This window comes from Euprymna scolopes, chromosome 16, assembly GCF_053919585.1.
Source record: "Euprymna scolopes isolate OS-2025 chromosome 16, ASM5391958v1, whole genome shotgun sequence".
In the NCBI taxonomy this organism is placed as follows: Eukaryota; Metazoa; Mollusca; class Cephalopoda; order Sepiida; family Sepiolidae; genus Euprymna; species Euprymna scolopes.
Window position 1 is genome coordinate 99768598 of NC_136497.1, and position 17915 is coordinate 99786512.

At 34.2% G+C, this 17915-nt stretch overlaps 1 protein-coding gene across 1 annotated transcript; it reads right to left on the reverse strand.

The window, feature by feature from the left end:
* Window positions 1-9658: 9658 nt before the first annotated feature.
* LOC145296029 (palmitoyltransferase ZDHHC22-like) lies at window positions 9659-16991 on the reverse strand. Its single transcript, XM_080142075.1, has one exon. The coding sequence runs from the start codon at window positions 10897-10899 to the stop codon at window positions 9946-9948; it is 954 nt and encodes a 317-aa protein (XP_079998201.1). The 5' UTR covers window positions 10900-16991; the 3' UTR covers window positions 9659-9945.
* Between the last annotated feature and the right edge of the window lie 924 nt (window positions 16992-17915).

A 17915-nucleotide genomic window follows, 5' to 3' on the forward strand; every position in this document is an offset into this window, starting at 1 on the left:
CATATGTTGTGATGTAGACCATGAAATCTGAGACGAACACTAAACGATGGCTGGATTACAATTGTAAAATGTACGCTTTTATGATGGCCAATTATCTCTGCGTATAAAATTGCATAAGAAAAGACTATTATTTATCGAAATGCTTTGTTATAAACACATATTCATAACAATTATCCATAAAAGTACAGAATAGTTTACACTCGAGAACTCGTAAAGATCAAACAAACAAAAACCAAACACAGCTTACGTAAAAACCTAATTGTTTTTTTTAACTATGGATATGATCTTTAAAAATTTCAACCGCTTAAAAATGTTCCCACTCGTTAAAACTGTACGGATTCTGTTCCGCTTTTTATCAACAAGTTCTCAAGTAGTAACTATTTTGTATTTTCACCGTTAAGAAACCCTTCTATACAAGAAAACTCGTAAATTTAAAAGACACATAATCTATATAAAACGGATTAGAATTAAATTATCTACTGAACCTGCCTCATTTTCAAAACTCAGACTTCAAACCCGAACATATCTTTTATATAAATTATGTACTCTTTTCTTGGGGGGGTTAAGAATTATCGAGTGTTAATTATACTGTAATCATTCATACAGATTCTGCAGCATTAAAGTGTTTGCAATGAACTCCAACTATGCAAAACGAAAAAAAAAATCTGTGCATGTCCTAGGCATCACAGAACTGCATCAAATCACGAAACCTAATTTGAGAGCATTACGAATGCCATTATTCATAAGTAAGAGTGCTTTCCTCTGTTGGCCGAGGTGTATGGCCCTGTGTAGATTTAAGAGATGCACTTTCCCAGGCTTACTTACCCTTCGGGAATAGATTAGTTTATTGCTAATCGCCCGAGGTTCCTCTATCGGGGAATACTGACTGGATGTCCGGGCAATTTTTGTGGCCAGCGGCCGCCAGCGCTCTCTTTCTCATAGACGCTGGCTCTTCAAATCTTATGTTACTGACTTTGTGTCATATCATCCAGCCGTTTGAGAGAGATAAACAAAATCAGGCTCATTCTAACCTGTTTACAGGTTAAATATAACCATTTAAAAATATGCGACTTACGAGACGAAATGCTCCTTCGTTTTTTATCTGATACTACATTTCATCTTTTCTCTTCTTAATCAGTAAAGGAGAACTCCTTTTAAACTGAGGCGGTTTATTTTTGTTCCGCATCAAAATGACCGCATTTTGGGGAGCCGCATCTCTTCCACATTAAAACCGACATAGTATCTAACTGTCCTTGCGGGAAGGTAAACAGAAACCACGAAATAATTTTTTCTATTAAAACAACTGAAACAAACACAGTGAAAGAAGATTTAAAGAATTTGAAGCTAAAAAAAAAAAACGAAAAAAAAAACATTAAAAATAAACAAATTGCGGTAAAAACATGACACGTGAATTTAAAGAAATAATTTGTTGAGTTTTAAGTAAAAAAAAAAAAAGAATTTTATGCGAGTTTATATTGGTTCTTTTAATGAATGGGTTTTTAAATTCACCTTTCAAAAACACCTCATCTTTCACGGATCCAACATACTATTTCTTTTAGGAAATTTTTTAATCTTTCTTACTTACAACTACTACTACTACTATTATGATGATGATGATGATGATGATGATGGTGGTGGGGACTAAGATTTTTTTTTTCAACGTAAACGTAACCTAACTCTTCGCAAGTTTAATCTCGTCTGCCATTTACATTTTTCCACAGCTTTTAAACCATAAACTGCCTAAGCCATTTCCGAACTGACTCGAGATTCTCAGTCAAAATCCTAAACTCTTGTGGCTAGATATTCATTGGAAGCACTTTAAAAATGTTTTTTATACATGTTTGGATATTTTTGATATTCAATACATGTACACCATGCGTAGTAAAACTTTAAAGAATAATCGATTTGTTAGCTTTACGGCAAATTAAATCATTTTGAGTCATTAACTATTATAAACTATTAATTCTATGCGATTAGGTGAACCTAATTTATCCATAACTCTGTGAACGTGTGCGTAATACCTTTCCCAATTGTATTAGTACGTCATTAAACACAAGACCTAATAGAATTTGAACTCGACATAGCTGATCCCGTCGATTCTTTCACCTAGTCTATCATTATTCGCATGATAGGTGTTCGACTGAGCTCAAATCCCTGGTTTCTCCACTGCAAAACATTAATCAAAAAAACTCATTTAGTAAAAAAAAAAAAAAAAAAAAAAAACACTGTAAATAATTCTCCTTTCTATCCATGTTTACCTGGGGCTAAACGTAACTTTCATGGACAAAGTTTCTTTCCAAGGACGTCTGTGGAATGCAATATATCACGAAGTTGCTTTCTACAAAATGGTCGTTATCAAGTCAAATGCAAACAAATTCTTGTTTAAAATCCTCTCAGATGGTTAAAACTAGTCAGAATTGTATTATTCCTCAAGGTATTTGCCTCAGATCCTCAAATGGCATTCTGGCCTTGATAATTGATGCTTATGATTGCAATGAAAATTCCACAAATTCCACTCACTTTAGCGAGTAGTAGTCGAAACAGATTAAGCTGAAAAAGAAATAATTTTGTTTAGTCTGGATCTACAGATTGTTAGATAATGTTGCGGGGGGGGGCGTTTCGGCAAAGAGACAATTCAGCGTCGACAAGTCAGCTTTTATAGCTTAAAAAAATTAGTAAAACAATATAAAAATAATATCACTTCAACTGTTTTTAAGAAAAATCGTGTTTTTGCTAAACTTTTTCTGGTTAATTATTTTTTAAGTAAATTTCGAAGGATTAAAATCTTTTAAAATCTTTTCATTTTTAGCTAAAACTAAACAAATCAACAATCACGCTGCCAATCGACATTTACAGTACGAATTAATAATCCTACCATCTGGAAATTCATAATTTCCTTAAAGTTCAGACGTGACGCATTTCTCGAATAGTGGATCGCTGGATATTCCCCTTCACACAAACTGTAAAAAAATATGGAGATGCTGATGAACAGATGAAAAGAACCATAATGGAAGCTGAATCGTTAGACCCTATTAATTTCCTGAAGCGTGTTGCAAATAACTACGAAATAAATGACGGTATTTATGTCCTGGGAGATCAAACGAAGACCTGCTATTGAAAAGTTAATTTTTAGTATTCGGGTCTGTTTCAAACGAATATCACATTTTAAATTGTTGCCGGCAAGTTACACTTATGATAGTAAGACTTCATTTTCGGATGTATTTTTTATTTATTTATTTTTTTTCAATTTTCACCCCAAACAAGGCACAGTGCCACTTTGAAGTAGGAAGCTACTATCGGGGACATGTTACAGGAGTATTATGAAGGGAGATGAGTAGCAAGATGTCTGTTCACATTACACTTGAACTTCTGCATGTCAGTACAGTTGGGAAAGCAGAATCCCGGAAGGGAGTTCCAAAGTCTGGCAGTTCTGGGGAAGAAACTATTGGAGTAGAAGGCTTTCTTACACCTAGGGATCTCGGTGAAGGGGTGGGATTTATCTGCTTGTCGGGTTTGTCGGGGATATTCACGCCGAGGGGGTACAAGTGATTGTAGTTCGTCAGAGCATTCACCATTAAAGTACTTGTAGAACAGGCAGAGGAATCCAACATTTCATCGATGGGACAGAGGCTGAAGCCTAGATGACAGTTCAGGACCTATCAGATTGGCAACTCTCTTTTGAACCCTGTCCAGGAGTGAGAGAAAAATAGCAAATACACCAACCCAAATGTGACAGCAGTACTCCATACATGGGCTAATGATGGCCTTATAGAGGTACAGAATACTTTCAGGCGTAAGTCGCTTTCAGAGAGAGCCCACTTTCTTCGCAGCAGACTTGGCAATGCTCTCAATGTATCTATTCCAGTTCACGTCCCCTGTAAACGTTAGGCCGAGGAGTTTAAAGGACCTACTTTCGGGTAATGTATTCTTGGCCATTGCTATTTGTGGTTATAAAGGTTTCTTATAATTATTGAAGGAAACAAGCTTAGTTTTGGCAGCATTGAATGTGGCCATCTATTTTTGTCCCCATTCCACTACAGATTGGAAGTCAAACGAAACTGACTATAACGACGAAGAACTAATTTGATGCCGAATCGTCCCCCCGTCGAATCGATCGTGTCAAAACGTACCAAACATGTTGCGGATATCGAAACGTTTTTTATTATCTTTTGCCAGTTCTGTGACAGCCGTGTTTCTTAAGATGTTCGTATTAGTAAGAAATTTTGAAAAGTTATTCTATCCAAAGTTTGGGCCAGATTCATAAGAATGCTAAGAGTTGGAGCTGGACATTTTAATCCCTGAAGAATCAACAGTCTGAATACTGGAAGACTTTAAACAATAAGGAGTTGGAGTCGGATGTTTTAGAACTATAGGAGTCAGAGTCCGGTCTTTATACCATCCAACTCTTCAACCAGGGGATTTTTATCCTCGGCACCAATATCAACAGAGTCGATGCAATTTCTGAAATGACCTTTTCCTATGTTGGCTGCGGTATGTTGTTGGTCCTATGCGGTTATATGAGGTACACCCTCCCAGGCTTTACTTTCTCTTTGGGAAAGTATTAGTTTATTGCTAATGGCCTGAGACGCCTCTACCAGGTAATATCGACGGGGCTGTCCAAGCATTTTTTTCAGGCCAGAACGCTCCTTCTCTGGGGCACTACCTGTTCAATCCCATTTTCTGATCCTTGTATCAGATCCTGTCACCACGAGAGGAAAATAAATACTTTCTGACGTCAACTAAGAACTAAAAACCATAGATGAAAGTTCAGAGTACTGTTCAAGTAGTGCAGGTAGATAGGCCAACCAAGATGTGTGAAAAGAATTTTATAGATGTGGATTTCCAATGTAATCAGAGGCGTATGCATAACATTGTTTTACGTGTAAGCCAGTAGATCAGTATAGTGCTGATCATATGAAAAGCGGCTAGTCATGCACAGAGCAATAGAATTGTCGCCATTGTTGTTAGGTGTTGGAGACGAAGATACGTTCACAAGTTCATCTTTTAAAAATAATGAACATAAAAATGTACTTTAAGTTTAATAAAAATGATATCTCCATACATCAAGTTAGGTGTGCGCATATATTTCTTTGCGCAAATAATCTTCTTGGACATTCTAGGCATCGTTTGTTGCATTTCAACTTATACACTCAATATGAATATCTAAAAGAAAGGGCAGGTTTTCGTCAGCAGAGATCTTAGTTTTTTTTTATTAATTGTGGATTGAAACATCTTTATGCCACTATTGCAGCATTTGTACATATATAGGGTGTTTTTAGAGATGACGAACTTCAAATCGACAAGTATTTTCTTTAATTGAAGATTTGGCAATTATCGGTTATTTTGAGTTCAGTTTGGGTTGAAGAGACTGGCCGTAGAATTGTTTGCAAATTGCAAATGACACGATCAATTTACTGAGATTTATTGATAAAATTAAGAATGTGTTTATATTTCTATGCATAGGATTCATCGATCATTCTAAATTTGGTAGCATAGTTGCTAAACGTAAAAAGTCATAATGTGGGATATATTAAGTCAAATTACTTTTATGCAAAAGTGACAAAAAGGAAATGGAAGCCTATCGTTAAAATTCAAGTACTTTAATTTTCGAAAAATGTTAACAATATGTATTAGGCATCAATTAATATTTCCCAAATTTCAGTTTCTCTGCAGCATGATATATCGATTTTAAAGGTGCTGATATGGGAAAAACCCTTCAGAAAATGAAAATATTTCAGATTTACATTAAAGTTGATGCTTATTCGATGTCTGATGAATAATGAGCAAGATTTCCAGAATTTCAAATTTTTTCTTCAAACCTCTTTAATTTTTTTAGACATTTTCTAGAATCAAAATTCTGCAATAGAGTTTGAACACACTCCATTGCATTGGTATAAGGATTTTAGATATGAGGTTATGTATCATTATATTTTGATTTTAATCTTCGTCAGGAGACATAGAAGTAGTACAAAAGGCATTCTGTTTGAAAAAAAAATGTAGCTGTCCTGGGACGGGTATTCTAATATTTATATATAAATGCATAATTATATGAACGACTAAAGAAACTGAACAAAACAGCATTAGTTAGTTGGAAAAAAGCTAAATACATTTCATTATGAACAACCTAAGAAATGGCTGACTAGTGACCAGTCGTCAGGTCTTTAGCATAAACAAATTGTTTTTAACAAAAGCAACAAAAAAAGTATAAAAATAAAATATACAAAAAAGAGCATCACAAACTTTTTAGGTTATTTGTCGTGACATCAAGTTATTTTTCCAGTTTTCTTACAAATACCAGAGTCACCATTTTTACAAAAAACATTATCGGGACCCACGGGTCAGTTCTATTACCTTTAAAATATATGAATTCATGTTTATATAAATTATTTGTATATAATTCACTGCATTCATTTTTTTTTTTTTATAAACCTGACATTAATCATAAGTTCATGATGTCACGCCAAGCCTGGAATTATTTTGTTAAGGTAATGTTTTTAGCTCCATTTATAAGAAAATCCAAAGAGGTCAGTTGGACTTTAGACTGAAGATAACAAGATAACTTTAATTTCCAGCCATAAGACTATTATTTAGTGTTATATTAGTGATATTGTATGAGTGTTATAAAGTAAGTAACATCTGATATTTCGAAATCAGACAAATTAGTGTAGTTATTAGATTAAAAATTTGGACTGACGGACAAAATCGCTATATATATATATGTGTGTGTGTGAGAGAGAGATATAACCATCCACGGACAGCTGATTTTTGGTTAACGATTCAACAATAATTAGATATAGCAAGTGTATTCGCCCAGTCTCAAATACCGAAAGGCAAATGTTTTTAAATAAGTGGTTTAGTCTAAATACTTATTTTCAATTTTGTTAATAGTTCGCTTCGTATTTCGGTCAAATGCGGGTATATAATTCCCCCCCCCCCAAATACTTTCGATTTAATTTATCAATCATTATCAGGTTGGATTAGTTTTCGTGTGTTTACAACTGTGTTTTTACAGATTAGTTTTTTAACGCCTAGTAATTTACAAGTTAAAAAAAAATATCAGCATATGGAGTGATGATGAGATGTTGCGTGCATTTGCATATTAGCGGAGTAATACGTATTAACGAATTCTGGAAATGGGACGTTTCGGCGGAGGGACAATTCGGTGTCAACCATACCAGTCAGCAATTTTATAAGCTTGTATATATATATATATATATTACGCTACAACAGAACACCGATCACTCTAATTTGTTGTTTTTAAGGGTATTCGAGGTCGCTTACAACGAATCTAATAATCATATCCGTCGCAAATTTACCGTTTGTTTGGTATTAAAACCTGGACCCTGGGACTATTTTGAACCATTTCACCACCTTCATTAACGCTACTCGCGGTAGTGTTTTCTTACATGGTACGCGCGTAGTAAAGTAGCTCGTCACATCGTGGAGAAATCTTTAGCGGACATTTGAAGTAAGTTAAAAAAAATGTAGTTCATTGTGTATGTGTGTGTGTGTGTTTTACGTATTTTTTAAATGCTTTTTAATTGATCTAAAATATTGTTTTACTGAGCGGTTTACAAAAACTTGTTTTTCGTTCTATTTGGGATTATTCAATTATAGAACTTGTATAGTTAAACTTCTGTAGTTTAATTAACCGTTTTTCTATAAGTAACGCGCCGACGTTTACCGAGCAAAAGTACCGTTTAACATTTTACAAAAATTCTGTGTTTACATTGGGAGGGGTGGTGGAGAGGTGTTACCTACGGAAAAACGGTCAAGAAGCACCTGTTAAACTATACAAGTTCTATAATTTAATACTCACCCAAAAACGAAAACAAAAATCTTGGTAAACCGCTCGTGAAAACTTACTGACAGCATTATTTTACTATTAAATGAGGTGAAAACTATATTTTATGAAAAGTATTTCTTGTAATTAAAAATGTCCGCTATGTACTCATGCGCCTTGTGTAACATCACGTAACTACGCGCACACGAACGTATATTTAAGTAAAAACCGCTAGTGCGCACACGCGTAACGTAAACAAAAGCGGTGAAATAGCGCAAAATAGTATCATGGTCCAACGGTCAATTTGCGACGGTTTGATTATCAGATTCGTTGTTAGCGATCTCAAAAAAAAAAAAAAAAAAAAATGGTCGGTGTTCTGTTGTACGTAAGGAAACACTTGCTTGTTTTTAATTAAGAATTTTATTTCAAGAAAAAAACAATCTTCATTTACTGAATTAATTTAATAAAACAAAAAAACTGACTATAACGACTCTGACGCCGGATCGACACCAAATCGGCAACGCCGAAACGTATCGAACCTACAAAGTCCATGTCATTAAACACACATGTTAAATTAGAGTGGCTATCTACTCGGTTTCAAGTGTCACTACCCTTCAGAAATGTTTCAAGTTTTTGTTATTGCGTATCAAGGACAGAAAAAAAGGAACCTCTGAAAGGTATCTGCGTATGACGTTCTTCACAGTGGAATTCAGTTTCAGTGAGGGATCGAGGATCCAATGGCATATTAAACGAGACACTGGGTGCATACTAGACTCGTGTTCTTTGTCAAAGTTTTCCTTCTTTCAAATAGGTTGCCTTCACACTGCTCAGAAATTCTATCTGCCCTATTAGCTATGAACTGATTACATTAACACACCAGCTATGGGAACCATCAGAGAAAGACCCATCCGTCTCGGTTGGCAGTTTTAAACAAAGAATCGAAACGAATTCTCTTCAATCTTAAAAAGAATTTAAATGTTTAAAAATGCATTCTTCACTGAGATATTCTTTAACGTTAGTCTTGTTCCATGCAACGAAAAAATGAATTTCGTTTTATGCATTAACAAGTCATTGCTAATCAAGGCACAAGGACAATTCGATGACGAGGGTTAATGAGGTTCAGATGGTGAGATAATACCGTGAGGATTATAAGGGAAACTGGACAGAATTTGATTATCAGAGAGGACGACTCAACAAGAATTTGTAAACATTAGACTTGAAAACGATTATGTTATAGTCAGCTGGGAAACAACCCCGTGGCGCGTTATACAGACGGATGCTTTAATTCATTTCAGTTATTTTAAATCGATAGTCGCCAACAGTGACCATAGATGAAATGGTGTTTGTGAAAAAAAAGTGAACCTTTTTCGAAACGACTAACTTATCGATTTCTATAACACAAACAGTATGTGTGTAATATACACACATTTATGTATATATATACACTAAAATACTGAGTATTGTTTAAAAAGTATAAACATTTCACAATTTCTAGCGAGAGAAGATTTACAGCTATGAAAAACAAATAAAGTTTTTTTTTAAAGAATAAACAAAAGAAAACGTTATTGCTTTAAGAGGGGACCCATATCCATTTGAAGGTTTCAGATTCCGATTGACGGAACACCTGGAAAAATGCCCGAGCAACATTTAATTACTTTAGACATAAAAGTAAACACTTTAATCTCCTTCCCTCTCTCACTTAAAGAACCCCAACCCTTGTAAGTGTCATGGGTTCAATAATTTTCTTTACATTAGTGAGGAAATATTTTTTTCTGGTACTTCTACAAATCGTACGGTTTCTTAGCTAAATCGAAATCGGAAACGTTCTTCTGGATGGGAGTCCCTTCCTATAGTTGCACCAACAAAGAAAAAATATTGAAAACTTGTTTTTATTTATTATTTTTTTTTTTTGCAAAAATGTATTTTTTTATTTTAAAATAAATATCAGAAAAAAAAAGCTTACGTTTTTTGATTTTCATCCAAAAGTCGATTATTTTTTTCAAAGAAATATCCACATTCCTTGTATTCAATTCATTTTTTGTTATATTTACATTTTTCTGTTTTTTTTTTTTTTTCAAATATATTTTTTTTTCAACTGTTTGTTATTAGAATCAACACAAAAAAAATTATTACAAACAAATCCACGTATAGTCGACGGTCTTTCAGATTTTCTTAGTCTGAGGATTATCCCAAACTAAACCTGATCCGGCCATGCTCGGATTAAACCAAAACAGCGGAATGATGAAGTTTGCCAACCAGTAAGGTCCGAAGACGGATTTTACATGGTGCCTGAATGGAGTCTGGAAAGGCGTCACGCCCTTGACGTATTCGTAGGCCGTCTGTCCGCGAGCAAGCAACAAGAGCTGCCAACACATGAAATACGTGCAGGCCAGATGCGTAGTGAAGAACAGATAGAGTAAGAGCATAACACAGAAGAGGCTGAACTCCAAATCCCCGAAGATCAGATTGAATAAGGCGTTGGGGGGTAAATAGGTGTAGAGTGAGGAAGCGCGAACTGAATTTAAATAAAATAAACTAAGCGTGGCCGCTTTGAAGGAGCCGATCCAACCGTAGACGCAGAAGACGATGAAATAACGTTGATTGTGCAGCCCGATGCAACAGCCTGTAAATAAGCAATGATGGTCATGGCGCAGAATGCATCGCTGACAGAATGGGCAGTGTCGCGAACGGGGCGGTGCGTAATGATCACACACTGTACAGTACTTCCAATTCCAAGAGGTTCGCGAGTGACCATTTGTATCAACGCATGCTTCTCGGTTTGTAAAATCTGGGTTTAACACCGTGCTGTCAGGTGCGATGGTCCGCTGTGTGCTAGTTGTGCATAATTCCAAAGGGCTTCCCCGAAAAACAGACCTTTTGGCTGATTGCAGCATCAGAATGTAATTGGCTAATAAGTTCGCAAAAATGAACCAGCACCAGAGAGTGAGGGCCCGGAATGTGACTATCGAATGCGAATATAACACGGGCAAGTAGAGGACGCTCGTCAACAGGAGGGCCGCACACGATATGAATAACGTGTAGCACATGCCGACATAATTGACGTAACCCAAGGAGATGCACTTTTGTTGAAAGAGGTAACGAACTAGAAATTTCATGATGGGGGGAAAAAGTCGATTTCCAGTTTGCAGATATCTTAATAATAAATAACGTCTTTTAAGAGAATTGAATGTTTTAATTTAATAAATTTCTCTACCTGCAATGAGCAGGTCGCTTGTTGGTACGGATGATGAATGGGGTAGGCAAAGACATGTGAACGTAAAAAGCCATCCAACAAATATAAAAGTTCGTAACTATTTCCTTGAGAAAATTAAAAAAAATAGAATTCTTTCGTTACAGATAAATATTAGCTGCATCGCTACAACCTGGGAAGGAAAAGATAATTCAGTTTTGGGTGTCGGGGAAGGAATAGGAATTAGTATGATCACAGTTGATGAAAAGAAAACATATCTAGATATTATATAGTTGGAATGTTGAAAAATAGATTTTTTTTCTTTTTTTTTTTTTAAGAAAAAAATGTAACTTTTAAAAGTTAACAGGAAAAACTCTAAAAGTCAATCTTAAAACAATTATCCTTGAATTAATTTGTTCGTAGTAAATACGATAAAATGTTTCTTTTTTCTGACATAAAACTGACTGGGTTTTGCAATTAAAGTCATCATAAATAGGATTCACAAAGGAGCGAGGACATGTTGGCCGGGCGGTGTATGTGTTGGGTGGCAAAGAGATATGTGGATAGCATGCACACGTGTAAATGATTCGAGAAAACGGGCTGGTGTTACAGGTTGACTGTTGCACGGCGCACTGACTTGGGCCGGGGTTGGCCTCGTTCGTCACCGTGGTAGTAGCAGAGGTGCGCGCGCGAGAGAGAAAGTGAAAAAGAGGAGGGTGGTGCCCCCCGCCTTCTCTACCAGCTCGGATGTTTGCCGAACTTTTGATATTTGTTAGGAGATATGCGTTTTGTTTTGTTTTCGTGTAAGAAAAGGTACGTCTATTCAAGATGTCTTAAACATACTACGTTGTTACACGCACAGTTTTAATAATGAAACTAATTATGAAATTCACTCAATTTTAATAAACAAAATCAAAGTTATAAAAATAGAACTGACAGGGTTTTATTTTTATTTATTTTTTAATCTTAACAGAATGAAGCTAAGTTTAAAGGCTATTCAATTATTTATTCGATTTTATCTCTAATTAAAAATTCGGGGGGGAAAACGAATATTACATTATTTTTAAGTTCAGAAATTCAATGAAACTATCAGGTAAGTTTCTTTCTCGCCTATGTAACTATGTAACATTTTCTTTTACTACAAATCAAATAGATTTAAAAATATCAAGCAAGCGAAAACCAAAATATTTTTCTATAAAACCTATTCAGCAACAAATTGTAAGTATGGCCTTATTTTCACTTATATTTTCAACCTGGACAAATATAGTTAAGAATTTAGTGATGTGGGGAAATTAAACATAAAACAAACGTTTTCGTGCAAAATGAAAAGATAATGTACGAAACGAAATATTCCGAAGAAATAAAAAAAAATTGTTAAATCTCCAAAGTTTCATAGGTAAAAAAAATACTTTATATTCCTATAGGTTAAAAACAGCTTTGTTGTTGAAATAAAGATAAAAAAAAATAAACCTTTTCCTGCACTTTTTACATTTTTTTTAACTTAATCTTTTTTTTTTTTTTTTAGTTAAACAGATAAGCCAAACTGAAACAATAACGCCACTTACGCTTCGCTTCGCAAATCAAAGTCCGTAAAATTTTGTTCTAATTTTTACCCACATTAACGAATAACGTTCGATAACAATGTTTAAAATACGTGTGTGTTCCCCCGAAAGAGTTACTGATAGTCGATCACAAAGTTGGAGTAACTTTTTATGGACGGATATAACTCCAAGAAAACAATTAGTTCAAGTGACATCACGACCAGTTGTTTAAGTCAACATTTAGATTTTCATGGATTCGATTTAAAAAAAATAAGTATATAAAATTCAACCCAAAATTAGATCATTATTTTAAAAAGTCGTGTGTGTGTGTTCGGCTGAAAGTGAAACTACAAACCTTACATGACATCAATATGGTATATTACAAAAAAGTTATCGACAAGGTATATTACAAAATGTTATATACTATTCCCTGCGGTCACTAGGGGCCAAATCACTGCATTAGTGCATTTGCATTGTCTACGTATCCATTCTAAATGGCAGCTGTTAAAAAATGCTCAATTAACTTTATTATATTGAACCAGTTGTCAGAAAAAGGAGGAGTTAAAAGAAATATATTAAAAGAGTTTCATGTTTATATTTTGTTAACGGGGCAATGCCGGCTAGCACGTTAGTCATAAAATAAAACGAAACTAACATTGCATACAGCGAAATTCAAGAGTACTAGACAATCGATTGAGTACCGGGTGTCGTCTAAGATTAAAAACATGTCAGATAATAGTTAATATAAGTTCACTTAGTAAACTTTTTTCCGGTTAATTTAGTTGTGATTAATATACGATGTGAAAAACTACGGATTTTTCGCCCCAGATTTTTGGTTATAAATCAATAATTTAGATGTTTGAAATGTTTTTATGGGTCAAGATCAAAGTGTAGTATATGTTCTTCGGATGCTTGTTCTTCAATTTGTTGTTCTGTTAGTGGAGGAGAAATCTTTCGCGACTGAGACAATTATTTTTTGTTCCCTTTCTCCACATTAAAAAACGAGCCTCGTGTCAAACTGTGTCCCGTGGGGAGGCATTGTAAATAGGAACACAATTATGAAACTAAGTGTTATTAACCAGCAGTCAGACGAACACTTTGAAATTAGGCAAGTTTACTCGTCAGTCGAAAAAGGGGGGGGGCAGTAGCATTATTTTAAGGAAAATAAAGATTTCGTAGTGGGTTTCTAACTTTATCACAATGTAACTCCCTTCTCTATATTAAAGAAGTTAAATAATAATAAAAAGCCTCGACTTTAACGGCATTGAATGGCGTCATTTACATGGTTTAGTAAACAAAAATGTCAAGAGTTGTTACAGTATAAAGCAGTAGTAATAGTCGAATTCACGTTTGACTGTGTGTGTGTCTCTGTCTTCAAAGTTTTTTTTTTCTAACACATTCATACAGCTTAATACTGTTTATACACAAAGTTGTAAGATTTAATTTTTTCACCTCGAATATATAAAGAGAATTATATTCAAGAAATGTTTGTATTGATAAAAATTGACAAAACTTCACGAGTTTCTCGCTCGCTAGTAATCTTGATAAATCAACTCTCCACAATGCGGGTAAATACAGCTATTTCCCCGTCAAAATAAACATTGTTTTTATTTAATCATTAAAAATATGGGTGCATCTACAGAATTTTAACCGAACAAAAACCTTAATTCAGGGTTAGGGATTTTAAAAAAATACATTTTAAAACTTCGGTTCAAATACTGTAGAAGTACTGAAATGTTCTGCCATAAAGTAAATTAAAATCGTAATGAGATAATTATTTTAAATAACATTTAAGAGTACAAAGTGATGAAAAAAAAAAGCTAAAAGCAAGTAACACTGGAAACGACCAACTTAAAACTGAAATGTGTTTTAATTGTTTGTATTACTTACGGCTTGCTATAATCAATCTAATTCATTTCATGAACAAAACCAGTTTTAATGTGTGTTGTTGCGATAGAAACACGCGTTGTTTAGAAAAAGCCAATGCTTTTAACATGAAGAGGCCACCAAATAACTTGTTTAAAACGAGGTTCGGTTAAATAGTTCGTGTTAACAAGTTCCGACATAAACATTCGTTTTTAAACAAGGCTACATTAATTTTTGATTTAGTTCTCCTTTAGAAAACTTTTGTTTTTCTCTAGTTGTGGCGTGCGTCAATACCAGCACGATTTAATGGATAGGCGTGGCGGGTTCGAGTTATGCATGACTTTAAACAGTAAGACTAGAGTGAACCTTAATTTTGCAATAAATCTTTTTCGGCTTACTTTTCGACTTAGACTTCCTGTCGCTGGAACAAAAGCGTTATGCCATTTTAGCTTATGGAAATCGCTTGAAACGAGGCGTGAAGCCATTTGATGTAATGAACTAACAAAAACGAAAGATGATTATTAAAAAGGCAGATGCTTATTAACTTCAGTCTTGAAAGAGGAAAACGGGAAAGAGTTTTACACGGTTTAGGAGAGGCGCGGTTACTAATTCCACAACTCGTTTCGTAATAAACTCCTTTAGAGGGGTTATCCATTTTCTAAAATCTGGAAAGAAAACTAATTTCGAGACAACCGGTCAGAAAATAAAAAAATAAAATTGGTAGGAGAAAAGAGTGGGAACTTTTCACAAACCTTTTAAATAAATCTGTTAGCTTTTTATAATAAAAACTTAAAATCTTTGTAGGATAAAAATTTTATCCTACAAAGATTTTAAGTTTTTATTATTTAATGAAAAAGTGCCCTTATACTATTTTATTAAAGCTAAAAAAAAAAAAAAAAAAAAATTCTAAACTATAACAAATTAGAAAAAAAAGTTGTTCAGATGCTGCATTGCTGCTGTATAGTTTCGGCATTTAACCCTAAAAATGCCGTGAAATGACAAAGAGTTGATGTGCCGTAAAACAAGCAAACCGGACCTTCTGAGCAGAAAAGGGTTGTAAAAACAAAAAATTTTAATCGACTCTTCCACTTCAGCTTTTTTTTTTTTTTTTTTAAGGAGGAAATACACGTTTTACCAAAAAAAGCATCGGCGTCTTGAGAAATAAGTCGACAATGTCAATGAATTATGAAACGCCGACTTATTCCCCACTCTATGCGGTTTTTGCCGAACGGATCCGTTTGAAGTAGTTTAGGAATTGAGAAAACAAAATAGCAAGTCAAAATACACACTGCCTTTAATCTATTTCCAGAAATAATTAATGTTGTTTGCTATACCGATTTATACGTTTTTCAATTTGAGATTTTTTCTTTTTGACTTTACCAATTCAAATATAACTCTTTCCACAACGATGAAACAGATCCAATCTTAGTCACACAATCGTTAACTAAAAAAAAAAAAAAAAATCCTTGATTTACTTTGTACATTTCTTTCAGATAATCAGTTTGAATTGTAAAAGTCTTCATTTCATGGATTAGAAATCCACTGATTTTTTTTTTCCGTAAAAACAATATAACCAGAATATCTTCCTTAGATCGGTGTTTACCAGGTAAAAATCCATCCAAAAATTCAGAAGTTGTTTTAAAATAAATAAAAATACTCGTGTTAGAGCCCAGTTTAAATAATTGATCGTTGATTGATTTTGTTTAGATGGGACAGACAAGACTTTCGTGTGTGCGTAGTAGTGTGCCACTGTGCCAGTGTGCCACAGCACACACACGTGTTATCGCGAAAAAGAGTTTTGATGTTTGGTTGTATTTTTTTTTTTTTGTGGAAGGGATGAGTAAGTTGCTATTTGCTTACCTCCCCCGAGGATCAAGTTGGACACATGCTCGGTTTTTAATCTGTATGTATGGAGGAGAAGGACCCAACTTTACTAAAGTAAGGCACATTGTGATAATAAAATAAAATAAAATTTCCGCAATCAAGAAGTATTTCTCAACTTCTGAGATCGAAACAGAGACTACATGTTGATCCTAGTTTTAAGGCAACACTTTCAAATCAAACTAAACGTTTTGGTTTTGTTGTTTCTTTAATTTTGACTGCTGAAAGTTGTTTTGTTTTAATTTTAAGGGGGAAAATGTGTCTCCTTTTTTTTTTTTCCGAGTGCCCCTCTGTGCGCTGTTGGTGCCTTACTTTTCAGAAAAATATCAACGTGACCAGTAGTAAAAATATACAATTTCTAGTGGAAGACGCCGACGCTGAATAAAAACGCAGCTGTGAAGCAGCAGCAGCGAGCAACAGGAGAGAGGAAGAGAAGGACATAAGAGAGGGTGGGAGTACGGAAAGAAAACACTCGGTTTCATTTCTTCGCTCTTTCTTTTTAGTTGTCAAGTTTTTGTTTTGTTGTGTTTCGAAGGTGACGTTGATTCTACTTTTGTTTTTCTTCCATTCAAGAAAAGTGGACAAATTTCGAATGATTGATGAACTCCGAAAAATGAAATATTCTTTTTGTACTAATTGGTAATACCCTGTACGCTATATTTATTTAGCAGAGTGGTTTTTGCCGAACAGACATCTTACAGTTGCGAAGATTTCCGAGTCGTGGCAAACGTCGGCGAAAAAAAATTTTTTTTTTGCCTTCAAATCATCTGTATTTTTCAGAGACTGGGTTTTTGTGCGGTATAGGACAAAAAAAAAAAAAAAGTGAATGAAACAATTTTACAACAAATAACTTTTACCAAACGCAAGAGTTTATCTTCTGCGTAGATTTTAGTTTTTGAAACTTTTCGAAGTGTTTGCCTTTTGAGATTTTCAATTGTTATCTCGGGGGTTTGTTAATAAATAAATAATAATAATAAAATGTCTAACTTATGTGAAGATTTGAGGTTCCAAAACTGAAAAAAAAAACAAAAAAAAACAGTAAAATAATAAGAATAAAACAATATAAACTGTCAACGGTTCATGTGTACGAACGGTACTTCCCTTCCTCCCGCCATATACATATATATTTTTTTTTCGTCTTTTTTTCAGTTTTTTTCAGCGGATTATTATCAAATGGACAGTAATCTGGCAGATTATAAAAATAAATAATGAAAAAAATAAGTCAATATTTAAATATCTGTAGGGGTGCTTAGTTTCTAATTCAACGTTTTAGTAAATTGATCACCCATATTAGGCAGTTTTGCATTTTTTTTTTTTTTCAAAATTTCGCTTGAAATTTGCCCTTCTCCGATTATCTTTTATACATATTTATGGTTATCTTCAAATTTCGTCATAAGTGCTGTATGTGTATCAGAATTTGGGGGGGAATTTTTGACACTCCTAACAGAAAGCTGCGAATAAAATATACAAAACTCGTAATTTCTCTTTTTAAAGTGGGTTGTTTATTTTCTGTATCGAATATACGGGTTTGTTTTACCACTGCAGCAGCACTGCACTCACTGCAGTACTGCACACATAGATTCGAAAAAGTTGTCACAAAACAAATATATAAAAATAAATGTTATCAAAGGCAAGATAAGTTACTTTTCTACCT